Source organism: Hyaena hyaena, unplaced genomic scaffold (genome assembly GCF_003009895.1).
Source record: "Hyaena hyaena isolate Hyena2069 unplaced genomic scaffold, ASM300989v1 scaffold_400, whole genome shotgun sequence".
Lineage (NCBI taxonomy): Eukaryota > Metazoa > Chordata > Mammalia > Carnivora > Hyaenidae > Hyaena > Hyaena hyaena.
In genome coordinates this window covers 729,346-755,946 of record NW_024081031.1, presented here as the reverse complement: position 1 = coordinate 755,946, position 26,601 = coordinate 729,346, and the positions used below count along the sequence as shown (strand labels likewise).

Sequence of the window (26,601 nt, the reverse complement as noted above, 5' to 3'; positions counted from 1 at the left end):
GAGCAGAGGTTTTTCTGTTTCGGACTCTCTCCTTTTCCCCTCTCACTCCCCGTAGAGGGTAGAGGGGGATCGCCTCCCACCCTGGAGTCTCCGATCCCGGCCCGATTTTATCTTCCCCGGTTCGCACTCATGTTAGAAGGCTCTCTCAGTGGATTCTGTGTCCTTTTTCTCCCAATCTCTCAGGTTTTGTAAGGTTTCCAATGGCTTCAGATCTTTTCCGTGTGATGTATGGGCGCGAGTGCAAGTATGGAGCTCCTTACTTCTCCGCCATCTTCCCAATGAGGATATATTTTCTAACACCATATTTTGCTCACAGCACTGAATTTTTCTACTCTCTTTGACATTCTTTTTAGGGGCCAGTACTTACTTAAAAAAGAAAGTTTGTAGTTTTGTATCTTGAAATATGGGGTATATCTATTTTTTCCCTATTCTTCTTGTTAAGTACAGCTAAAAGCCTTGTGCGTTGTAGAAGTAAACATAAAATGAATCTCCTGGGTGGAGAGGAGGCAGACTGGCTAAGGACCGTGGGATTTGAGAAACTACACAGTGGTCATTTGTGATAAAAATGAGAATAGAGGGAAACTTGCTCAATTTAATGAAAAACATCTACAGGAAATCTACAGCTTATATCCTCCTTAATGATGAAAGACTTGGTGTTAACATGGCAAGGATATACATTGTCACCATTGCTATTCAACATGATGCTGGAAGTTCTGGTCAGCACAATAAGGCAAGAAGAGGAAATAAAAGATGTTAGATAAAGGAAAGAAAAAAATAAAACTTTCCCTATTTCAGGTGGCATGATAGGCTATGTATAAAGCCCCAAAAAAGCTACAAAAACTTCCCAGAACTACAAGGCATGTTCCGCAGGGTTGTAGGATTCAATATCAACTCGCAACAGTCAATTTGATATCTTTGTTATTTCTGTGAATTGTAGGACAGTTGACACACAGTGTTACATTAGCTTCAGTGTACATTATATGTACATTATAGTGATGCAGCAAGTCTGTGCTCAGTTCACCACAAGTGTAGCTACCTACCATCAGTCATCATACAACACTGTTACAGTACTATTAACTATATTCCTTATGGTGTATCTTTCATCCCCATGACTTACTCATTTCATAACTGGAAGCCTCCCATTACGTATCACCTAGGTTGTCCTTTCCACCCACCAACCCAGTCTGGCAACCACCAGTTTGTTCTCTGTATTTATAGGTTTGTTTCTTCTTTGTTTGTTTTAGATATCACATGTAAACAAAATTGTATATATTTGTCTTCCCTTTTATTTCACTTAGCATGATACCCTCTGGGTCCATCTGTGTTGTCACAAATAACAAGATCTCATTCCTTTTTATGGCAGAGTAATATCCCATTGTATGTATATATCACATCTTTATCCATTCATCTATTGATGGGCACTTAGGTTGCTTCTATGTCTTAGCTGTTGGAAATAATGCTATAATAATCATTGGAGTTCATTTATCTTTTTGAATTCGTATTTTCATTTTCTTTGGGTAAATACCCAGTAGTGGAAATACTGGATCATATGGTATTTCTATTTTTCATGTTTTGAGGAACCTCCATACTGTTTCCCACAGGGGCTGCCCCAATTTACATTCCCACCAACAGTGCACAGGAGTTCCTTTTTCTCCACATCCTCACCCACACTTAGTATTTCTCGTTTCTTATTTTGCCATTCTGACACATAATAAAGTAATATCTATTGTGGTTTTGATTTGCATTTCCCTGATAATTAGTGACTTAGTCATCTTTTCATGTGTCTCTTGGCATCTGTATATCTTCTTTGGAAAAATGTCTGTTCAGGTTATCTACCCATAATCATGCCCAGATTACTTTTTTGGGGTCATTTTTTGTTTGGTGCTGAGTTGAATACATTCTATGTATATTTCAGATATTAACCCTTCATCAGTTGTATCATTTGCAAATATCTTATATTTAGTAGGTTGCCTTTTCCTTTTGTTGATGGTTTCCTTTTTGTGAGCAAAACCTTTTTGCTTTGGTGTAGTTCTTAATTTGATTTATTTTAACGAACATGTGGAAGCTAAAATTAAAATACAATATCATTTATAATCCCATAATAAAAAATGAAATGTTTGGATTTATCTAACAAAACATGTATAGGACTCGTGTGCTAAAAATTATAAAACACTGATGAAAGAAACCAAAGAAGACCCAAATAAACAGAGAGATATACTATGTCCATGGATTGAAAGAGTCAAGATTTTAATGATGTCAGTTTTGTCCTGATTGATATACAGTTAACACGATATCAAAATACCTGCAAGATATTTTGTAATTGAAGATAAGATTATTCTGAAATTACATGGAAAGGCAAAAGTCCTAGAATAATTAAAACAATTTTGGAAAAGTAGAATGAAGTGAGAGAAATCATTCTATCTGATTTCAAGATTTATTATGTGACTACATTAATCAAAACTGTGTTTTATTATTGTGAGGACAGACTCATGGATCAATGGAACAGGATAAAGAAACTAGAAATAGCATCCATCCCCACATACATCTGTGTGATTCTGACAAAGGTGTAACAACAGGTCGATTTAGGAAGGATAGGCTTTTCAAACAAAGGTGCTGGGACAATTAAATGTCCATAGACAAAATAATGATGTTGACCTATAGATAACACCAAAAACTTGATCCATAAAAGAAATATCTGAGAAAATAGTATTTATCAAAATTAACAGTATCACACAGTGCTTTTTTCCTTAGACATTGACTGTTTTATGAGTAGTTGGGACCTAAGTTCAGCATAAAGTTTCAGATAAAAGATGACAAATTAGCCTTGATTTCATGAGGGCTACAGAAATAAAAAACAGAGTTCAGGGATCACTGAATCTTTAAAACAATCAAATTGAAATTCTGGGATGGAAAAACATAGGCAAAAGTTAAAATTTAAGTAGATAAATGTGTTTAAGAACATATTAGAGCAGAAGAGAAAATTGATGACTTGATAAGTTATCAGGAAATTGTTTCTCTTTTTCTTTTCCTTTTTCTCTCTTTTCTTTTTATTATAAATGTTCTCTTTAATCTTCATCCCCTACTTCCCCCATCCCCCCCCCCTCCTCCGTTGACCATCAGTTTGTTCTCTATAGTTAAGAGTCTGGGGGCGCCTGGGTAGCTTTGTCGGTTAAGCATCCGACTTCTGCTCAGGTCATGATCTCACAGTCCATGAGTTCGAGCCCCGCATCAGGCTTTCTGCTGACAGATCAGAGCCTGGAGCCTGCTTGGGATTCTGTGTCTTGTTCTCTCTTCCCCTCCCCCACTTGTTCTCTCTCTCTCTCTCTCTCTCTCTCTCTCTCTCTCTCTCTCACAAATAAATAAACTTTTAAAAAAATTTATAGTTAAGTGTCTTTCTTGGTTTCTCTCTCTCTCTCTTTCCCTTTGTTCATTTGTTTCGTTTCTTAGATTCCAAATATGAGTGAGATCATGTATTTGTCTTTCTCTGACTGACTTATTTCACTTAGCATTATCTTCTCTAGATCCATCCATGTTGTAAATAGTAAGATTTCATTCTTTCATTCTATAACTGTATAATACTTTGTGGGTGTGTGGGTGTGTGTACGTGCACACACATGTGTATGTATACACATACCCTACATCTTTATCCATTCATCCGGGGATGGGCATTTGGACTGCTCCCATAGTTTGGCTATGTAAATAATGTTGCAATAAACCTAGGGGTGCAGTTACCAGAATAGTTTTAACTGAAGAATGGAGACAAAAAATATGAGAAATACAGAAAAGTACCTAAAGCACATTGGGCCACAGTGAAATATTGTAATGGAATTCCCAGGAGGAAACCAAGTAAAGCATTATTTAGGGGACAGAGTCAGTATTTGAAGAAATACTGATAGAAAGATTTCCAGAACTGATGAAAGACAATGAATTAAGATGGATTTGTGAAGCTCTGCCTGCCCTAAGCAAGATGAGTACAAAGAAAATTAGGCATACGTCCATCAGAATCAAAATTTCTGAACATAGAAGAAAAAGAGAAAAAAAGAAAAAAATCTTAAACAGCCCGAAGGAAAAAAACACCTTCAAAGAAGAATAGGACAATTAGCTGTTAAAATCAACCATTTGTTGGGGCGCCTGGGTGGTTTAGTCGCTTAAGCGTCTGACTTTCACTTAGGTCATGATCTCGCTGTTCGTGGGTTCTAGCCCCGCGTCGGGCTCTGTGCTGACTGCCAGCTCAGAGCCTGGAGCCTGTTTCAGAGTCTGTCACTCCCTCTCTCTCTGACCCTCCCCTGCTCACGCTGTCTCTCTCTCTCTCTCTCTCCTAGAAATAAAATAAAACATTAAAAAAAAAAAAAAACAACCATTTGTTGAGCTGTGAAGCATAAAGAAAAGGTAGAAGCCACTGGAAATTTCTAGAGTGCCAAAAGAATAATTCTCACTATGAATTTTCCCCAAGAAAAATGTTCTTTAAAGATGTAGGCAAAACTAATTCATAGTGGGGAGAAAAGCAGTCATCTGAGTTAGTTGATGCAAGGATGGGCTGCAAACAAGAACCAGGGAACTTGGAGATGATGGAAACAATTTTATATTTTGTTCGTGGTACAGATGTGTTAGAACTCATTAAATCAAATGGATGCAGTTTATTATTCAGAAATTATATACCAGTGAAGTTGACAAAAACTCAAGGGCAGATTTCTGCTTCCAGCCAGGATTAAGAAAGAGGGACCGGATTTACCTTCCCATCCTAAACAACTTTATAAAAAGTAGGCAAAACAGTGAAACAGCGGTTTTTATGACATTGGGCCTTAGGCAGCAAAGGACAGTGATCTCTGGGAGGTGGGACATAAATTAAGGGAAGGGTCAGGTCACTCCAGCTTTCTGCCTGAAGCACTTGCAGACTGAGGCACAGGGAGGAGCATGTGAGGGGAGCCCAGGAGTCTCCCTGAGTGGAGGCTTACAGGGGAGGCCAGGAGGGATAAGCACATGCATTTGAGCAAACTCCTGGAGGAGCAGTGAGACCTACCCTCCAGGTTTAGGGAGGCAAATCATCAGCCTCCCCACAAAGCTGAGGACAGTTTCTGTACCCAGCAGGCAGACGAGAGAGCCTCGGAGTTCACATGGCGGGGTTCACGAGTGTCTTAGAATAGTTTTGCCTCAGTAGTGAGTGGGGCAGAATTATCCTCGGATTAAACACTGCTGTTGTGCCACCTAACAGTTTAATAAAAAGCAAGCTCTGTAGGGATCAAACTGTTCCCAGATATCTGTGTCCCAGAGCAGTGCTCAAGCTTCCTCAGGGCTTCCCAGCTTACACTCTGAGAACTGCCTCACAGTGAAGGAAGTACCTCATAGTGATGGTCTTAAATTTCCGGACTAAGTCAGACGCTATAAAGTTTTGTAAGAATTTAAGAACTGGGTTCTTCTCATGCTCTTTGCCCCCCCCCCCCCCCCCCGTGACCTTCTCAAGGCTGTGACGGCAGGCGAGAAGAGGTGAAAATGCCAAACTTCAGACCCGTTCTCTGAGAAATTGGTCCTTCAAATCTGTTTCTACTGGCGGAGGGCTCTGACTTTATCATCCATCTTTCCAGAAACTCAGGACTATGTAAATCAGATTGTGGTATTTGATTCCGTGTCAAAGTATCCGCTTTATCAGAGGAAGACCAATTTTATATACAGTTGGTCCCAAGCTGTGAGAACCCTCGTCCCTTTCAGTGGGTGCTAAGGACACTTTATTGAGATTCGAGACCTTCATCTCAAAGACAACCTTTGTCCTGTTGGATTGACCATCGTTATTTTTTATGACAGAAACATTTGTAACATTTGTGGAGTGTCCAAACACTTCCATAATGCTCCCTGTGAACAGTTGATCGGTCAGCATGGAATCGTATAGCATGATCCCAGGATTATCCAAAGCAAAAATCCTGAACCAGGGGTAAACACAGCATGTTCTCAAGGTGACTTCTGGTGTCATCATAACTCTATTTTGAGCATTACATGGAAGTATTATGTATCCGTAGGTGTAAACCCATACAGATGTGTCTGCGCACATCTGAAAACAGAGTGCTGTTTTATATAACCTCGCAACAACTCAAAACCCCAGTCCGTAGCTCTAACTCCATTTACACTTGCTCTTACCCTTGAAGTGTTCCTTATTACATTGACATAACAACTCCTCAACAGGTCCTCTTACTCTGGCCGGGAACGTGGCTGCTAACTAAGGATTCCAGGAGCCTGCGTTCAGGGAATGCCACCTACCTTGACTTAATTGCATGGAAATCAGGAATATTGTCATGTTAGAGGATAGAGCAGTGACATTTGGCACCGTTTCAAGACGAAGGAAATTTGACATTCTAACAGATTTCCTAATCCTCTTAAAGGCTCCTTCTTTTCACAAGCAGCAGACACCAGTTTGTTCTCCTGGCTGCCAGTGGAGTTCACTAGAGTAGGAGAAATCCGTCAAAAGAAGGCGGCACATTGACTCCTTGTCCTTGGATTCAGCTTCTCCAGTGGTTTGGGGGAAGTTTCCTTACTTCTCTCTGCAGTGAACTCCTTTCTTGTTAAATGAATCCCTTTGAATGTTGCACAGTGAAATATCTTAGGCCTTTATCTGAGAAGTTTTAAAAAGCCATCCACAAATCCACTGACACCACGGTGCCTTCTGTTGAACAGGGTGACTTTGTTTTACATTGTTGCCTGAGACGGCTGATCTGGGAGGCACAGAGCCGAACAGCAGATAACTCCCAACCCCTTCCTTTCTCTACGGTGCTCCCTCTCTTTCATAGCTCTCCCTGCAGGGAGACAGTGAGGGTCTGGCTGTATTAAGGACTTCTTTTGTAACTGACACGGAGCCTACCACTCTTTTTTATTTGTTGAGTCCTAATAGGGCAGGTGCCCAGATTAATCCTGAAGCCAGGTTGAGATCTCTACCTGTGGGGGTCCTCCTGCAGGCATTAGCCACATTCAGACGTTTGCAGCAGCCAGCCGAGAGAAGGGTGAGAAGTCAGTGGTGTGCAGTAGGTATTAATGTGATTTTTTTCCGTTGCATTTTTCCTGCACATGGTACAAAAAAACACACTAAGTCCTCGATGTGGTTTTGTCCATAATGAAATAGAAATGGTGTGGTGTCACGTACTGTTCTGCAACTTCCAACATCACTGTATCCAGTTATTTGCAAGTTTCAGACTTGGAACTTTACCTCCTGCTTGTTGGAGGAGGCGGAGCAAAGGGAGAGTTAGTTCAGCGCAATTATAGCACTCCTAGGGAGCTCTCATGTCTTCGGTCCCATAAAGGCCGCGGAGCTCCGTTGTCAACAAGGTTGTGTGCAGTGGAGGGAGGAAGGCGAGGAAGAGTTTGTCCCCTGTGACATTTTCCCGTTACTGTTCTGAATCAGTTGGGTTAGAAAGTTGGAAAGAGAAGTTCAGGTTCACAGTCCCTTAGGAAAAATGGTGAGAGCTGAATGTGTTTCAGAGTTCAGAAACATCCAGATTTTAGAATGATAATAGAATGCGTACACCACCTAGTAATATTCCCAGTGGGGTCTGAAACACCACCCCACAGTCACATTACCTTTTCCCCAGGGGGGAAGAGATGTGAGTGGTCACACAATGTGGAATAAACTACACGTATTATCGTCAGTCCATATCAAGTTTTAACTGTCAAATGTGTTTGCTTAAATTTGGTTTTTACCTTTTAGCTTCAGAGTTGCAAATAAGGGGCTGTGGACGTATGTTGCAGCAATAGAAATCGAGCCTGGTTGAGCTGTGGTAATGTTTTAGACAGCAGAATCACAGGACTGACCATTTGTGGTCCTGTGTCTCTCCCTACTGGGCTAGTTACTTCCTCTTCCAGTCTCCGCTTTCACTTGTCTGTCACATAGGAATAATCGCTTTATGGGCCATTGTGAGGAGAAGCTAATGTATCTAAAATACTAAACAACGATGGGCATACAGTGGACATGCAATAAATGTTCTCTGTTACAATTTTCCTCTCCCCTTCCTCCTTTCGTTTTATGAGATAATTGCCTGAGGAAGCAGTCGTAGTGCTCTGAAAATAGGCCAAAGCCGTGTGGATCGCCTTAATTTCAGTAAACGATTAAAAGGCTGCATTAAAACAATTTTTTTTTAATGTTTATTATTTTTGAGAGAGAGAGAGCGTGCGAGCAGGGGAGGGACAGGAAGAATGAGACTGAGGATCCAAAGCAGGCTCCGCACAGTGAGCTTAGAGCCCGATGTGGGGCTGGAATTCATGAACCGAACCGTGAGATCATGACCTGAGCCGAAGTCGAGAGTCGGCCTCTTAACCGACTGAGCCATCCAGGCGCCCCAAAAGTCTAAATTTTTGTACTGAAAACTAATGCCTAGTTAAATGACTAATACCACCTTAAAATTTGTTTGCAGAATGACTAGACTTTTCAGTGATGAGTAAATATTTTGATTAATGTTACATCATATTTAAGTCTCTTGAATGCTTCGTTTTACCTGTCTCTAAGGAAGGAGTATTTGCCACTAGCTGATTTGCCATTATGTATCCCCTTTTAGAGTTTCTATTCAGGCACTCATCTTTTAGAAAAATATTTGAAAAGTACATTGTTGATGATGGTAGTGCTCTAACAAAGATATGACTGAGGTTTATAATTTAGTATATTGGAAAAATGGCATTGGGAGAGAAACCTTTTCCAGTTTTACCAAAGGAAAAAAAATTAGCAAGAACATTAATATGCTGTTTAGAGCAAAACAATATGAATTTTGAAAGATACAATTTTAAAGTATTTTTTTGTTCAGTGGAATTCTGCTTTTAAATTTGAAAAGCCTTCTCTTTTTATTATTTTTATTTTTTATTTTTTTTTAAGTTTACTTATTACATTTGAGAGAGACAGAAAGCAAGTGGGGGAGGGGCATAGAGGGAGGGAGAGAGAGAGAACCCCAAGCAGGCTCTGTGCTGTCAGAGCCTGATGTGGGACTCAAACTCACAAACTGTGAGATCATGACCTGAGCTGAAACCAAGATGCTTAATGATGACTGAACCACCCAGGTGCCCCCGCCTTTCCTTTTTAAAAGGGGGAGATTATTGAAAAAGAATTACCTTTTGTTTTTCATAGCCTCATTTTGCACTTTGGAATTCATGCAGAGAAGTTCCTGAAAGTATCAGCATCTGTTCTCGTGATGTATTAGCTTACACACAGAAAATTGTAATTCAGTTTCCTGGCCTTTTCTCTTAAATTGTGAAGATTACAATGATAGATGCTTGTTTTGCTGTATTTTGGGGATTAGAAATGGAAGCCTTAAAACAGAAGGATTTCAAGAGAAAAGAAATGGTAGAGAGGCTGGGCACGTGCCCTCCAGGAGTTGGGAGCATCCTGGTGGGCAAGGTGGATCTGCCTGTATTTACATGCCTCGTACCGCCTCTCTTCACAGCTGAACTATCAGCAGAAGGTGGGCATCATGTACTGCAGAGCCGGACAGAGCACCGAAGAAGAGATGTACAACAATGAGTCAGCCGGCCCGGCGTTTGAGGAATTCCTTCAGCTGCTGGGAGAGCGCGTTCGGCTCAAAGGATTTGAGAAGTATCGTGCACAGCTTGACACCAAAAGTAAGAAACACTTATACTCTCCTGCTAGGCTTATTTCCCTCCTGCCATGTTGATGTTCATCTGCTAAATTGCCCATAAAACAACATTGCCGTTTACTGCAGAACACCGCTGGTGCTGGGGGAGAGCAAGCCGGAGGAGGAGGACACGGCCCCCAGACATTTGACGACTGTAGTCAAAGCAGCTAGGATCACTCTGTCAAAAAGAAGCGGTGTTCTCCAAAGTGTCTGCGGAGTAGCAGAGCAGTGGGTGCAAATCATGCAGAATTGCTCCCGGAGAGGGTTGCGTAAATGCCACTATAGTTAAGTGAATGTTAGAGCGATTAAAGGTTCTAGAATCTTATAACTTTGTGGTCATAAGCCCTGGAATTTTTTACTTTCATTGATTTATCATGTAATCCCCCTGCTTATGTATGCAGTCAATCTTCATTATAAGGGTTTTCTTATTCATTTTGTCTTCTGTTAATACTGAGATTTTTTTGTTTGCCTCTTTTCTATTTTTATTGTTCATAGTCTAATTGAATACCTGAGGAAATAGGCCTCTTCATTATGGTATTAGTTCGGCTCCTGAACTGTGTGGATAAAAAGCACCATAATGGAAGAATCTTTTTAGCTGTGGCTCATGAACACACAAGGTTGTGCACCCCCATTCCCCAAGCCGTTAATAAAATAGTTACGCTCGCAAGCATCCGTTTAGGGTAGAGTATGTTGACGTCTGTTGCGTGTCTGTGAGGAGGCAGTTTTAAATTTTATCTCAGAATCAGTCCATGGACACCCATGACCGGTTTTTCTTTGAGAGGGTCTTTGGATTAGCACATCTGTATGGCAGTCCATAGTAATCTCCGATTTTCTCTACAGGAAATTAAATAAGGAGTTGAGTCATGAAAACAGAAAAGCATTCATAAACTCCACTGCAGGGAAGAATTTCCTGTTGCCATGGTTTTGCTGTTGCCAACTTGGAAACGACATGCAAGAGAGACTATTAAAGCCCATAAATAGCCTAGACTCTTAAATATTATTTTAACGTCCCATACTCTGCTTGCAGTTGCATAAAATGTTCAATTTTAATATGCCCTGAAACTCTTCTTCTCCAGATAGTCTGACATTTGCCCTATACGCTTCACTCATGTTGTCCCAGTTTGTAGTGTTATATAAATTATCATCACCAGAAAGAGCTATATGAAAGCTTCTGGGAAGAGTTGTAATAAGAACCCTGCTTCTGTGCATGAATGGCCAGATTGGAAATTGATTAAGATTATGTATTATTTCTGCATTAACACATTCCCAGCCGCCTCTTGATGGTGAAAGGCAACATGAGAAATTAGCAAGACCATACTTAAGCAGTTAGGCATCAAGTAAGACCCTGAAATACACAAAATAAGTACTGTATGCAATTTTGCCTAAATATCCAATGCCTTCAAAGGCTAGAGGGGGATAAGCCTGGATTAGCTGACCGCCTCTAATGGCACACTTGTTCTGTAACAAGTGTGCCCTCCTTTAGACCCCTAGTAACCTTTCAGGACATAGCTGATGAGCAGAGGAATCTGTGTTTCTTTTTCTGTCCTTTCAGAGTGTCAGGTTTCTTCTTTTCTGACGAAAAGTCAGAAAGTATTTCTATTCTAAAGCTCTAAAAGAGGCCGTTTGCATGTTTCTCTCTCTCACTTGAAGCTGGTAGCGTCAAAACCAGCCTCTGTACATCTCACTGGCTTCTCACTGGCCATGGCACCCCCAGAGATAAGACTTGGCTCTGTGTGCTAGAAGATAATCTCACCACACTGTGTCTAACACTGCTTTGTATCAGGAAACCCTCTCTTTAAATTACAATCATTAAAAAGAGAAAATGCTGGGGCACCTGGGTGGCTCAGGCAGTTGGGTGTCTCATTCTTGATTTCGGCTCCGGTCACAACTTCAGGGTTCATGAGTTCAGGCCCTGTATCGAGCTCTACGCTGAGTGCAGAGCCTGCTTGGGATCCTCTCTTTCTCTCTCTCCCAGTCTCTCTGTCTCTCCCATTCTTGTGCTCTCTTGGTCTCTCTTCTTCTCTCTCAAAATAAATAAATAAACACAACAAATCTTCAAAATAAATAAGTACATAAGAGAAAATGCTTTCCAGGACAAGTGTTCCTAAAGGATCACTTCTTGTACATGCGACATTGTAGGTGTGATTGCATCTGTGGGTTCATAGTTTCCATCGATCTTTTTTTTTTTTCCTGTTGCCATCTTCTGAATCTCCAATTACACACATGTTAGATCACTCACTAGCGTACCACAGGTTAGTAAGGCTCTGTTGATTTAATTTTTTTAATCTTTTTTTTTTTTCTATGCTTCCTTTTGGATAATTTCCTATTAATATATCTTCCAAGTTCACTGTGCTTTTCTTCTACAGTGTCTTTATCTGCTGTTAATCCAGTTCAGTGACATTTTCATTTGAGATGTTGTCATCTTCCAAAGCCAGAATTGCATTTGGTCCTCTTCTCAGTTTTCTACTTTATCTTCATTAGGTTCATGGTGTCCTTTAAATCACTAAACATGTTTTTCTAATTATTATTTTTTAACTTTTTTTTTTTTTTTTTTGAGAGAGAGAATGCGTGAGCAGGGGAGGGGTAGAGGGAGAGAGAATCCCAAGCAGTCTCCATGCTCTTCACCCTAGCACGTAGCCTGACACAGGGCTCAATCCTTCGACCATGAGATTATGACCTGAGCCCAATTCAAGAGTCGGATACTTAACTGACTGAGCCACCCAAGCCATCCTTGATGTATTTATGATAGCTGTTTGAAAGTTTCTGCATGCTAATACTATCATCCTTGTCATTGGAGGCCTCCATTTAACAAATTTTCTCCTGCTTTTGAGTTATATTTTACTACTTCATGTGTCTGGTTACTTTTGATTGGAGAGTATAGCATTGTGAATGTTTTATGGTTGAGTGTCTGGATTGTGTTGTCTTCTTCAAAGAGTGTTGAAGAAGACAAAGAGTTTGTTTTGGTGGGCAGTTAAGTTACTTACAAAACAGCTTGATCTTTATGAATCTTGTTCTTAAGCTTTATTAAGGCATACCTAGAGCAGTCTTTACTCTCTAATGTAGCTCTACCAAGGCATGAGTTTTCTTATGTCTGAGGACTTGCATATTCAGTGAGGTCTCTTTACTGTGGCTGGTTAGAACTTGAGTGTCTTCCCACCCTGTGTCAACTGTGAGAATTGCTTGCCTTACAATTCTTTGGTAGTTTTTCTTTCCCTAATAGCTTTTCTCTCTTTCTCTTATTGAGTTACAGTTGACATATATCATTATGTTAGTTTCCAGTGTACAACATGATGATTCGATACTTGTATATATTATGAAATGACCACCACAGTAAGTCTAATTAACGTGTGTCACCATACAAGGTTACAAAATTTTTTTCTTGTGATGAGAACTTTTAAGATCTACTCTTAGCAACTTTCAGATATGCAACACAGTATTATTAACTGTAGTCATCATGCTGTGCAGTATCCTTAGTTTGTCTTTGCTTGGCTTTTGGAATCTTACTCTATGTGTGTGCAGCTTCATATTCAGCCCAGGACTCAAGGGGACCCTTATACGGATTTCTGAACTCTTCCACTGTGTCGTTTCCAACTCTTTGGTATGCTGCCCAGCAAACATCAGCTACCTCGGGCTTCCTGAACTCCAGTGTATTTTGGCTTTCCCTCTTCAATGCCATGCATTGTACAGTTGTTCCAAAAGTTCCTCCATGTGGAAAACCCGATGGGATCAGAGAAGTCATCTTCTTTGATTCTTTTTTCTCTGGGATCACTATCCAATGCTGCCTATTGTAAATGTCTGGAAAAAAAAGTTGTTTCAGATATTTTATCAGTTTTTCTAGTTACTTACAACGGGAGAAAAAGTCCTGTACCAAGTTACTCCTGTGGTGGAAACAGAGGTTCCAGATATTCTGTGTGTTTGTCATTTCATTTACTCCTCAAAGTGTTTACTAGGTACTAGTTCTCCCCATTTTACAGAATTGCCTTCTTTAGATACCGTGCCCAATGTTAGACAGCTAGGAAGCACTGGGGAGGTGGAACAGCTCCTAGTGCTGTGGTTAAGGAGGTGTTCAGAGAAAGCTTAAACGTGGAATTAAGTACAGTGAAGCCCAGGGCTCTCTGCCTTGTGGCTGTGTCTCCTCCCCCTCTCTCCAGCCCTTGAAACATCTCCTGAAACAGTTTGCTTCTCATGCCTCACAATTATATTCGGATCTTAGTACTTTGGTAAAAGAGAGAGAGGCTCAGGAAAGGAAGAATTGATGGTGCTACTGAACCATTTCTTCTTTTTCCCAGTTTCTCATGCAAAGTCCATTCTCCTGTCTCAGAAGTAAGATCTTCTAGCAAGTAAGCTACACAGGGGTCAGGGGCTGGAACAGTTTTACAAAGAAGAAATTTTTCAGTAGTGGATCTTTTTCCCCCTCCTTACTTTGTTTCCTTATTTGAATGATACAACCTCTAGATAATTACCATCCTCTCATTCTGCAGCAGATATAAAAATAAACTTGCCACCAAGCAGTATGTTATTTAAAAGCTGGAGACCACCCTCACTTATAGCTGTGCTAATGGATTGTTATTTGGGAAATCATTTCCTGAATGAGGCTTGTTTGTCAGGTCAGAACAGAGGAGACTTTAGGATCCCTTAAAGCATTCCTTCCAAGCCTTGCCTTCATTAATTTGCTGCAGTATTAGTGAATGCTTGTGGCTTCCTCCTTTTTTCAGCAGTGTTTTAAAAACCAAGGAAATAGGGCCGCCTGGGTGGCTCAGTCGGTTAAGCATCTGACTTCGGCTCAGGTCATGATCTCACAGCTCATGGGTTTGAGCCCCGCTTCGGGGTCTGTGCTTACAGCTCAGCGCCGGGAGCCTGCTTCGAGTTCTGTGTCTCCCACTCTCTGCTCGTGCTTTCTGTCTCTCATAAATGAATAAATGTTTAAAATAATTAATTACTTTTAAAAAGTAAAAACCAAGGAAATAAATCCCTCTGTTTGGAATATTTAAACTTCGATGGGGAATGGGGTAAAAACTAGCATTGTTTAAATGCGCTGCATATGCAAAGAACATTTGGAATCAGAGACATTGATGAATGAAGGAAAGGATTCTCTCTTCACCTCCTTAAACTCTGAACTGTATTATAATGTAAGGTTTCTCCTTTGAGTGTTGCTGGGATGTGCTTGGCCATGAAAGTACATAAAAGTCCTTATTTAAGGATATTACACTTTTTACCTCAGCTGCACAAAATTCTCAATTCTAATCAACACATTTCCTGAGCATCTTTCATGGGCCAGCACTTCCACATACATTATTTCACTTACTCCTCACAGCAGCAAGAATATCAGTGGGCAGAGAAGTGAAGTGATTTGTTTGTGGTCATTTAGCAAAGATGCCACTGGCATCCAAAGTCAGATCTTCTTCCAAATTGGGCATCCAGATAATTGCAGGTGATTTGCAAAGTGAGAAGTTGGTAGAAAATACTAGTGGCTGACACCTAAGTACCAGCCCCACACTATCTTGTCCTTCATCACCTCTCAATGTGTTACTGACTTTGAGATGCCTTGAGTCCCAGGTATGTTCACACGCATCCTGGAACTGACACCGTATGAACGCACCTGTCATAGCAAAGGGCACTGCTGTAAACCCTTCTTCATCCCACCCTCACTGAAGTAAAGTAACCCATCTCCTGGCCATGACTAACTGTACGCTGAAAGAGTATTAGTAAATAGGATAGATGCCAGAGCAGGTAGAACTCTTGATTTCCCCAAATACTTCATTAGTAAGTGAAATCATGCCACAAGGGCAGAAGCATGTCTCATCTCGAATAGATGCCAGTGTTCCAGATGTCCGTACTTGGCCCTGACTGTGTTGACACAGCCTTGACTTCTGCATTCCCCAGACCCTGAGGCAAGGTTGCAGAGATTGGACATCGGGGATCGTAAAGGGATGGTCCCCAGCAGCCAGCCGACAATTATTATATTTCAAATTAAATAAAGGGATAAAAATGAGACCTACAAGCTACCTGATTTCATCTTATTTTGATGTGTTCTGTAGTGGTGAGGACATTTAAGAAATGGAACTTAAGCTTTCTTCCTTCTATTGACTTTATTTAGTCTACATGAGTTTAAGTAATGAGCTTACTTTTTTCTCTTGTGTTCATAAATATTTAAAACTAGGAACTTTCCTAAAATCAAATTGCATAGGCCCGTTTTCCTTCATCTAACTTTTCCTAACTCCGGATCCATCCGTTAGTGACTGCAAAATGATTGTATAAAAATCTAATTACTTTTCCTTATCCAGATTCATATGTATACACCTTATCAACCACATGTTAGCCTACTGAAAAGTAAAGGAGTTGAGCCCAAAAGAGAAGTCAGAGATGATGATGACACTGTCTCTAAAACTGCCCTACAAACTTGTGAACCTATTCATACCACTCAGGGGCTGTTGGAGTGACGGGTCTGGAGCTGATGGCCAAGAAAGAATTCTTGAGACGTCTTTGGTGCAAAAAAAGGCGATTTTATGAAAGCACAGGGACAGGACCCATGGGCAGAAAGAGCTGCACTGGGGTTGTGAAGAATGACTGGTGATACACTGTGGAGTTGGGGGAAGTAAAGGCAAAAAGGAGGCCTCCAGAAGGACTTCCATATACTAAAGAAGATCAGTAAGATACCAGAGGCCTAGCTGTTGTCACGCTAAGGTTGTTTTCCCCCTCGGAAGGCGGTTCCTAGAGCAACTAGAGTTACACTCTATATTTGTCTCAAGTATTTGTCAATAGGCTGCAGGTTATAAAGACATTTAATACTACCTGCCATGTCCTTCTTGCCTTTGTTCCCTACATCACTGTGGAGGAGATGGTGATGTTTGGCTCCAGGAAACTGAGACTATAGGTTTCTGGAAATTAGGCCATGGATAAGATTGTCTTTTTCTTGTAAACATTTTAACATTTGTAAACTGATGGAGATTCTTGTCCCCGCAGGACTGTGATCTCTTATCAGTTAACCATTTGCTTTCTGTCCTTTGTTCTCCGGCAGCCTGGAGTGCCTGGGGAATGTCACACATACCCCACCTGGGGCTGGGGGTGCTTGTTAGCTTGTGCTTGGCCCTCCATTGAGTATGCTCTCCCATCACAGTCTTCAAATGGAAACGCCTAATGTAGGCTATTCTCACATATCTACACTTTTTCAAAGCAGCAGAGAAAAATATTATCATTCCCTAATTATTCAGTGTCTTCTTATCATCTGTGTTATATATTAGAAATTTTACTTTCCATGACTTAGCATAGAGTGCTGACCTTATTAGTGGGTATATGCCATCCGCTGGCAGTTTGATTTGGAGGCAAATCACGGGATTATCAAGATGACCCGTAAGATGCCTGAATTCACTTTTAAAGCTCCGTACAGATACGAAGGAGCATTATCTTCTTTCCACCTCTCTTCTCAAGCATATTTCCCATTATAAATTTTTCAACATGTATATTCTTTACCCCGAGAAGAAAGGAATTTTGTCATTTTCCTTCTTTTCTGATCTCCAAGCTATTAAATTTTTCAGGGTTCCCGGGTCACTAAAAATATAATAATGGAAACATTGGATGCTTTATTCTTTAGAAAATATAGCACATATTCGTTTTCCATTCTCTCTGGTAAAGTTTAACAATTCTGTAACTGATACAGTATTTTCAGGATTCTGAAATTCCTTACTGCTCAGAAAGGAAAATTTCATTGCTTTGGCTCTCGTTTCATCTCTGAAGCTTTTGGAACTGTTCAAACTGTTTAAAATTATCAGCAAAACTTGAGGGTTTCCAAAGGTCCCCAGAAAAAGGCCAGTCAAGCAATCTATATTCTATAAACGAGGCGTGCAGAAAGGACAGCGAGAACGGGCCAGAAGTAGAAAAGCAAGGTTACCTTCAGTGTTGTCTTCCACATCAGCTTTCCTCTCTGGCAGTAATTCTTTTAGAATTAGACAGACATACAAAGCAAAATGTAACACATGAATTCTGGATGACAGTCTCTTTTCTAGTTCATTAATTTTGCTCAAAATTGACTTGAAACACATGTAAGTACACATCAAAGCTGACACATTCACTTTAAGGTTTAAAATGTACTAATCAGTTCAGGAGTTATTTATAGCTAGAGCCTTTAACAGTAGATACGTTCTTTATACACAGGGCATGTCTTAGATAGTCCAATTATTTATAGCAGTAATTTATAGTTTTTGTGCTGATGGCCAATAGCGTTTAAAAGGTTTTTTTTTTCCCTTGGGAAGCTATATGTTGGTACATATTTTAGCAATTTTTGAAAGGTAGTCTGTGCTTTATTTCACTATTAGCTTGTTTTTAACCCTTTGCATTTTATGTCAGCTTTAAAAATTAAGATCCTTCAAGAAGCTCGAGGTTGAAACTCCAGGCTCTAGAACATTTTTACAAGCCGCCATTGTGGTCTGTTTTTGGAACAGTGCCTAAGGGCAGTGGAGCTCCTATATCACAGTCACCCTGGGGATGGTTATTAAAATAGATTCCTGGCATTAAAAAAAAAAATTAAAAAAAAAAAAGGGGGGGTGCACCTGGGTGGCTTAGTCAGTTAAGCGACCGACTTTCGCTTAGGTCATGATCTCGCGGTTCGTGGGTTCGAGCCCCGCGTCGGGCTCTGTGCTGACTGCCAGCTCAGAGCCTGGAGCCTGTTTCATTCTGTGATTCCCTCTCTCTCTGACCCTCCCCTGCTCACGCTGTCTGTCTGTCTGTCTCTCTCTCTCTCTCCTAAAAATAAATAAAACATTTAAAAAAAATTTTTAAAAATAAATAAATAAATAAAATAAAATAGATTCCTGGGCCCAGCCCCGTACCCACAGTGCAGTTATTTCTCTGGGTACTGCATCGGAATCTCCCTTTGAAACCGGGTCCCCGGATGCCAGTGTGCATGCTAAATTTTGAGGACTCCTGCCTCTTGCTGTATACCAGAGGCTCTGTCTTGCAGCTTTCCTAAAGTGCAGTAAAATGTTCCTGGTCCTCAACGGTATGCTTGATGGAGGCTTGACTTTACCCAGAATGAATAAAACGTACTAATGTGATTTAGCAGCCTGCAAGTCAAGGTCCTTTAAGACCAGAGATGTTCCCTTTCAGCTGGACAGTTAATAATTCTTTCTCTGCTTTCTAATTATTTCTTGGCAATTGATTTGTTGATGATTAAGGGGGTACAGGTTGCTTTTTACTTAAGGAAGATGAAAGCAGAACAGTCTATAAAAAAGTTGTTAGACATTGCTTATAATACCTTTGTTATTCAGGTTACAGTCCCATTATATTCTCATCTGTTTATTAAGGATAAAATAATTCTCTTGCTTGAATCAGAAGTATTGGAAAAGGTGTTCTTAACTTGATGTCTGTGGACAGAGTTCAGGGGTATGTGAACTTGGATGGGAAATCATTTTACATTTATTTTCACTGACCCCTTAATTAAAATTTAGGACTTCCTTCAATTATGAATGTAGGCAACAAACCATAGTTGTGTAAGTTCTACCTATGATTTTATTGCAAAGTTGAAAGCATAAACCTTTCCATATTGTATTTTTTTGGAGATCCCTCAAACTACTGCTTATGCACATCACTACTTCAGAATTACAGTAGTTCTATTACATCAATTGCTAAAACTTGTTATAGAAATCTAATACTGTTGTATCACATTTTAAAATTATTTTTGACAACTGTAATTTTCAGTGTAATTGATTTCTGTTGAAATCACATGTAGTTTATTTTATGCATTTACAAATACTCTTCTGAGAAGGGACATAGGTTTCACTGGACTGCCAAACAGAACCAGATACAAAAAATGGGTCAGAACACCGGTGCTAGTTCTTGTCTAGCATCTTTTCATCCTAAACCATTTCCTTTTTTCTCTCTTTTTTTTTTTTTTTGGAGCTGTTTTCCTTACATGAACTATTTTTCCTATTCTTAGTCTTCTCATCACTATGTGTATATATATATATATATATATATTTTTTTTACTATAGCTGATTCCACCGGGACGCATTCTCTCTACACAACGTACAAAGACTATGAAATTATGTTCCATGTTTCCACCATGCTGCCATACACACCTAACAACAAGCAACAGGTAAGAGAGCCTGGCGCTGTCTGTGTGACCCAGCCCTTGTTCATTTCCCCTAGAAGCCCAAGTGGCAAGTTTGTAAAATCTTAAACCAGAATTTAGTGTTGCACCTGCCAGCACAGCAGGAAGCTTTTGTACTTTGTGGAAATAACGAATAGCAAATGAGCTGAAAACAAATGAAGAGACACAGATTCTAGGTTAACAGCCAGCTGGATGGCTTTGTGAATTAATCATTTGCTTTTCACCCACGGGGACTGAGGTTTTCATGGAATCCAAAGAGAACAAGTTGAAATCATGGTGATTAGGTGACCCTGCAGGGTTGCAGGGAACATGTATGAGTGGGTGAAGTTCCGTCTCCAGAGGCCAGGGTACAAAGCAGGAAAAGTACTGATGTGTCATTTCCGATTTCAAAGGTTTGGTACACTAACTTGGAGAAAAATCAAAATAAATGTCAACGGGATCTCAGAAAATGTTTTTTTTCTTAATGTTTGTCAGGGGGACAGCATGGAACATAAACCTTGCATTTGCATACATCATACATGGTATCTCTTAAAAAGATCTAAAAGCACAATGCCTGTTACTAAAATGTGGTCAGTGAGGTAGTAAATGAAGAAACTAAGAAGTGGCACATCCTTACAGAGCATCACAGAAACCTTAAGTATTGTTTTAGGAAGTATATGGTAGTTGTTGTTGTTTTTTTTTTTTAATTTTTTTTTTTTTTTACATTTATTTATTATTGACAGAGCATGAGCATGACCATGGGAGGGGCAGAGAGAGGGGGAGACACAGAATCCAAAGCAGGCTCCAGGCTCTGAGCTGTCTGCACAGAGCATGATGCGGGGCATGAACCCAAAGCAGTGAGATCATGACCTGAGCTGAAGTTAGACGCTCAACCGACTGAGCCCCCCAGGCACCCCATGGTAGTTGTTTTTTAAAAATATTTCAAAATAAATGATACCAAACTGACATTTAAAGGAGTCAGAGAGCTCACAGCCTCTCCATTCAGTAGCTGTTACAAGCACGAGTGGTCCAGTATTCCCTCTGACCTTAACATGGGTATAGATTTCCTTATTGTCAGCTTTGGTGCTAATGGAACACAGGCCAGATGCAGAATGAATCACACCGTCTTTCATAGACTTTAACCAAACACTGATCTGCTCCAGCACTGTCACTGCAGGTGTGATTAAATCACAAATCCAGATAAGGAGATTTTGCTTTGCTGTGATTACCAAAGTAATAAAAAACAGGCAGCAAGCAATGTATCTGCTACAAATCTAAAATAAACCTATTGAAGATAACTTCCATGATTTGGAACTTGTTGACAGTTTGTTTTATACAAATTCCAAGTTCTACATTACTGTGGTAGAAAAGCATCATGCTAAGAAAAAATAGGCATTTCTTATTTCGACCAGTAAGTGGTCAAAAAACTTCAGGACATTCACAAGTATTTAAAGGCTTCTCCTACCTGAGTACTGAGCAGAGAAAGGGAAGATGTATGGAAGGGTGAAAACTTTAGCTAAGATTCAATTAATTGTTTATTTCTACTAAATAAAGTGTGTTGAGCAGCCTAAGCTGGCATTAAAATGGACAGCTGTCTAAATTATTTAATTTGGGGGTCCAATCAAGGTGAAAAGGTTATTGTACCAATTAAAAGAGTAATTGGTACTGCTGCATTTTAAGAGATTTTAATTCTCTAGCTAGAGAATTTATTTCTTCTTTGTCATCAGTTTATGCTTAAGGAAAAAAAAACAGAAACATCATATCTTTTAAAATCTTGTGGCAGGAATTTGTTTATAAATATGATCTTTCATTATATATAATATGAGATGGACAGATGGGTTTATTTCTATTTGGTTCCTATATTAAGATACTAGTATTACATATCAAGCAATATTTTGAAGAAAGAATGACTGTGCATACAAAAGCAATGACATCATCAATACAGCAATGACATAATGCATAGACAAATTGTATTTTTTTTTTGGTATGTCAAGATCCTGAGTAGATCAATAATGTTTAATAATGGGTACATTCTGTATAGCCGTCAGCACAGACCAGCCTTTATTTCTGTAACATCCAATAATATATCATGTTTAAAAATGAAAGTAAATGGCCTCATTAGAAGATAATTTGGGATGCTTTGACATTCCTAAGGTTAAAAGGACATTTCTGGAACATTCTAACTCCCAGTCCTCAACCCTGATAAAAGGCTATTGTTTCTCCCAGCTGGCAGCTAATACTAGATCATTGATTTTACTTGCATGTAATTTGTGTAAGTTAAAGTCACTAGAGAATTAAAAAAAAAAAAAAAGTTTATAAATGCAAGCTTGTGCCTAACAGATAGTTGATATAAACATTTTATGTCCTTATTTTCCTCCTTGTAAGAGCCTCTGTATAATAGATATGAGAAATGCAAATTTTGTTCAACTTTTTTTTTCACACTGTTGAATTAAACTATCTAATAAGCTGCTCTTGGAAGGTCATTGGCCTAGCATGAGTTGGGGTGCCTGAATTTGAAAGCCACCTTCCAAAACACTATTTAATGTGAAACAGAAGGTGGTCTTAAGCAGCTTTAACTGTAATTTAAAAAACTATTTAGACTTGAAATTTGACCTGCTTTGAAATTGTTACGTTTGTATTCTGGAACATTAGTAATTTCTGCACTCCCAGCTTGTGACACAAAAAGCATGTCGGAAAACACCTTAGCCACATTTCTTTAAATGAAGTGAATTAAACCAGAACATAAATTGCAGTGTAATTACTTCAGCCATTCTCATCTCTAAAAAATCTTCCCTATGGCAAGTTTCTTTCTTCTGTGAAAATGGAACAAAACTGTTGTTATGGAAACTGAGAATTTGGAGATGCTGGGACTTGGCATAAGATGCCAGAGATACTGGTTAGTTCCTGAATGGGCTCTCCATTTTATGCAAATTTCAGAATATTCCCTTCTGTAACCTTCTTTGGAGGGAGTAAGATGGGCTAAATTATTGACAGTAACTGTGTAGATTACCTACCTTAACATGCCCTGATTAACGGTGAATGTTTTAAACACAGTTATGTAAGGGAGTTGGGGAGGAAAAAAAGCAGAGTGTTGTCATTTATGCCGGTTGCTTCTTTTTTCTTTTAGCTCCTTCGCAAGCGGCACATTGGAAATGATATTGTCACAATTGTTTTCCAAGAGCCCGGAGCACAGCCATTCAGCCCAAAAAACATCCGATCCCACTTTCAGCACGTTTTTGTCATCGTCAGGGTTCACAGCCCCTGCACCGACAGTGTGTGTTACAGGTACTTGCACTGCGGTAGCAGCCGCGTGGGCATGGGCTGACGGTCATGGGGTGGGGGGGGCATCCTGCCCTGCTTGCTCAAGTGGCAGCGGGAAATCTATTGCCATTTACTTCTGCCTTTAAACTATGCGTGTGGATGGCCACATTCAAGTGATGATGTCACCCGATGGCGTTGACATTGCCCAGACACGCTAGTTTGACACCTGCTGTTTCCATTTGCACCTCCTCCTTTGGTGGTGTCCTTGGTCCATACCATCTGGTCACCAGCTAATTACTCATGCCGCTAATTATACTTTGCTTTTGGTATGGCAAGAGCAGAGAATGATGTTCTCAGGAGAGAAGTTTTGTTTTGTTTTAATTGCTATTGTTTAAAAAGCCCCAGCCACTGCTTTAAGAGTGGTTTGATTCACTCTAATGTCTCTGACTGCAGTCTTCGAGGCATCTCTATGTGTTAGTAAGCATTTGGTGGAATTGTTGCAGTGTCCCATGTTGACCCAGTCTCACGAATATCAGATTCAAGCATCTATCTGCAAGAGACCTTTGGGTGTAGACCAGGATAAGAACCGAAATTGCTGGGTTGACGTGTGCATAGTACCAAGTTGTGTCCGGTTATTCTGGCGCTAACAAGATGTTTCTAGTAAGAATCTGTCCTTTTAAAATAATGGAATTTTATGCTGTCTTTCCATCCCTAATGTTTGGAAGATTAGGCTTTGTTAATGTTGGATATTTGTTTTTAAATTATATATAGCCACCCACACAGAAAGTGGCCAGTACGGACTGACAGTCGGTTTGTTGTGAGAGCCACAGCTGTCTACTTCTAGGAGTCGATGCAGGTTAGTTACAGAAGGGGAGCAAGCAAGTTCAGGGAAGGAAACAGGGAAAGGTTACTCTGGACTACTGTAAACTGCTACGTCCCTTGCACAGCCTACACTAACTGTATGCGTTGGACTCTGCTGATACGCCCAGCACTATTTCTAGGCACTTTAACATGGGTCACCTCATTTAATTTTTAAAACCCATGCATTAGGTACTGTTTTTATCTCCCACTTTCAGATGAGGGAGCTTAAGCAGTGGGGATAGGTAACTGGCCTGAGGTCAGCTGGTACTGGGCAGCTTAGATTGTAATGCACCAAATCTGGTTCTAGAGCGCCCAGCCCCTTCACTGCTCACTGTGCTGCTCACTCACACGCCCTGGGAAGCATGTGCCTTTGCTGCCCTTGCTGCTGACCTACAAGCCGTTCCAGAACTCTGGGCTGAGGGGGCGGGAACTCCAACAGAAGAGACCTACGTCTGCAGCCTCTTACCAAGAATGTGGTCTCTGGGAGCTGCGTTATTTAGAATAACATGACTATTATTTAGTATAGAATGAGAGACTTAAGTGCAGAGCATTTGACTGTATCTGGGAGAGATGGCTATTTGCACTTAGACAATATCCCCAAGCAATTGAAACACACTCCGTACTGGATTTATGCAAGGATTTCAGAAAGCCCTGATAGAAAGCTAACCCCTTTTTGAGTGGTCACTACAAAGTTTGGGAGTGAAAAGCTTTGCAGTTTGTTTTAGAGATTCTTCTTTAAAAGCCATGGTCTACATAAAGTGCTATCTAGTAGAAATGTAATGCAAGCCATATATTTTATATTTTTAATAGCTATACTTTTTAAAGAAGAAATGGATAAAGTTAACTTTAGGAGTATAGTTTTTGACCCAATAATACATTTTATTTACCTGGTATATCCAAATAATTATTATTTCAACATGTGATTTTTAAGTTTTAAAAATTACTGACCTATTTTACATATTTTTTTGGACTAAGACTTTGGAATCTGGAGTTTTAGACTTTCAGCTCATCTCAGGATGTTGGATTTTCATTGGACATGTTTAGGTTTCATAAAAGTTGCAACAGGAAAAGTAGATTCATATACTCCGATTGTCCCATACATGCTTTTTAAAAGCTTTTGAATGACTGAATTGAGTGTCACTTCTTCAAATCTGTAATTTCATGCTCCATGGTCACAGTAGCCCCATATTAAGTGCTCAACAGCCATACCTGGCCAGGGGAAGTCTAAATAGACAAATCAGGAGGAAAGGTCTCTCAGCCTTCTTCAACACTTTGTTAGATGAGGAAGTGTTGTCTCTCTTGTTCCTTTTCATTAAAAAATTTTTAATGTTCATTTTTGAGTGGGGGCAGGGGCGAGAGAGTGGGAGACACAGAATCCAAAGCAGGCTCCAGGCTCTGAGCTGGCAGCACAGAGGCTTGAACCCACAAACCATGAGATAATGACTGGAGCCGAAGTCAGGTGCTCAACCAACTGATCCACCTGGGCACCCCTGTCTTATTCTTTTAAAATTCCTCTCCCCAGCCTTGAAAACCATGCTTTTTGCTGTCTCTCTCTCTCTCTCTCTTTTTTTTTTTTATTATTTCTGAGAGAGAGAGAGAGACTGTGAGCAAGGAAGGGTAAGAGAGAGAGAGAGATACAAAATCTGAACAGGCTCCAGGCTCTGAGCTAGCTGTCAGCACAGAGCCCGACACGGGGCTTGAACCCACGAACTGTGATATCATGACCTGAGCCAAAGTCAGACGCTTTAACCGACTGAGCCACCCAGGTGCCCCTGTCTCTCTTATTTTTAATCTGTCGCTTGGAGAGCCCATCTTCTTGAACCTCACCATGCAGTGTGATGCTGGATGCCTTGTGGGAAGACCGTGAACACCCCAGCTCATGGCACACGAGCTGGCCTGGGATTTCCTAGTTGCCAAGCTTGTTTGAAGACTTATTGCCCTTCTTAGAAACTGTGAACTTGGGCCTTTTGCAAATCCAAGAGAACATACCAGTTTGTAATATCACTAAAAGAAATGACAAAGGGGAGCCTGGGTCACTCAGTTGGTTAAACGTCAGACTTCGGCTCAGGTCAGTGATCTCATGGTTCGTGAGTTTGAGCCCCACATCAGGCTCTGTGCTGACAGCTCACAGCCTGGAGCCTGCTTCAGATTCTGTGTCTCCCTCTCTCTCTGCTCCTCCTCCCACTTGCACTCTATCTCTTATTTGCTCTCAAAAATAAACAAACATTAAAAAAATTTTTTAAAGTAGTCACAAGAAACAAAAGTAGAGATCTTTTCCTATTGTTAACTTGAGGTAGAGTGATTGTTCTCAGTCCCTCTCAAAGTGAGGTAGGCATGTTTCCTGAAGTGTGTGTGGGATGTCAGATGCTTCAAGGGGACAGATGCCTCAAGTCCCAGAGCAGATAGGGCAACTCTCTTGTAGCTAATGCTTGAGGGAAAGAGGGTGAAGAGTTTATGTTCTCTGAAAATAAATGCATCATGAAGCAGAATAGGTCTTCCAAAGAATTTCTGTACCTGTGAGTTTTTCTCATACCCCAGCCACTCCCCAGAACACTAGGGATATGAAGTTATGGGCCTCTTTCATTTATTTGTTGTACTTTGGTTGAAAAGTTTAGAGCTGTATTGATTTCTCCTAAATTAGACTGAAATCTAACTTAACTCTAACCCTGAGTGATAACAGTTAGAGGGATTAAAATACTTTTTATCATTGAGAATCTCTCTTTCTGAACTTTTTCCCCAGTGAACACTCATATTTACCTATTGACATCTCCGTACATGTGCTGAGGAAAGAACAAAAGG

The 26,601-nt window shown here is 40.3% G+C and overlaps 1 protein-coding gene across 9 annotated transcripts in view; it reads left to right on the top strand.

Annotated features, from left to right (window-relative positions):
- Nucleotides 1-26,601, top strand: part of SIPA1L1 (signal induced proliferation associated 1 like 1) — a 370,770-nt gene that overhangs the window by 264,264 nt on the left and 79,905 nt on the right. For all 9 annotated transcript variants that reach the window (XM_039251856.1, XM_039251855.1, XM_039251854.1 and 6 more), the window contains 3 exons: nucleotides 9,408-9,582; nucleotides 19,583-19,686; nucleotides 22,808-22,965. In XM_039251856.1, the coding sequence (XP_039107787.1) occupies nucleotides 9,408-9,582; nucleotides 19,583-19,686; nucleotides 22,808-22,965 (437 nt within the window). The remainder of the gene's footprint in view (nucleotides 1-9,407; nucleotides 9,583-19,582; nucleotides 19,687-22,807; nucleotides 22,966-26,601) is intronic.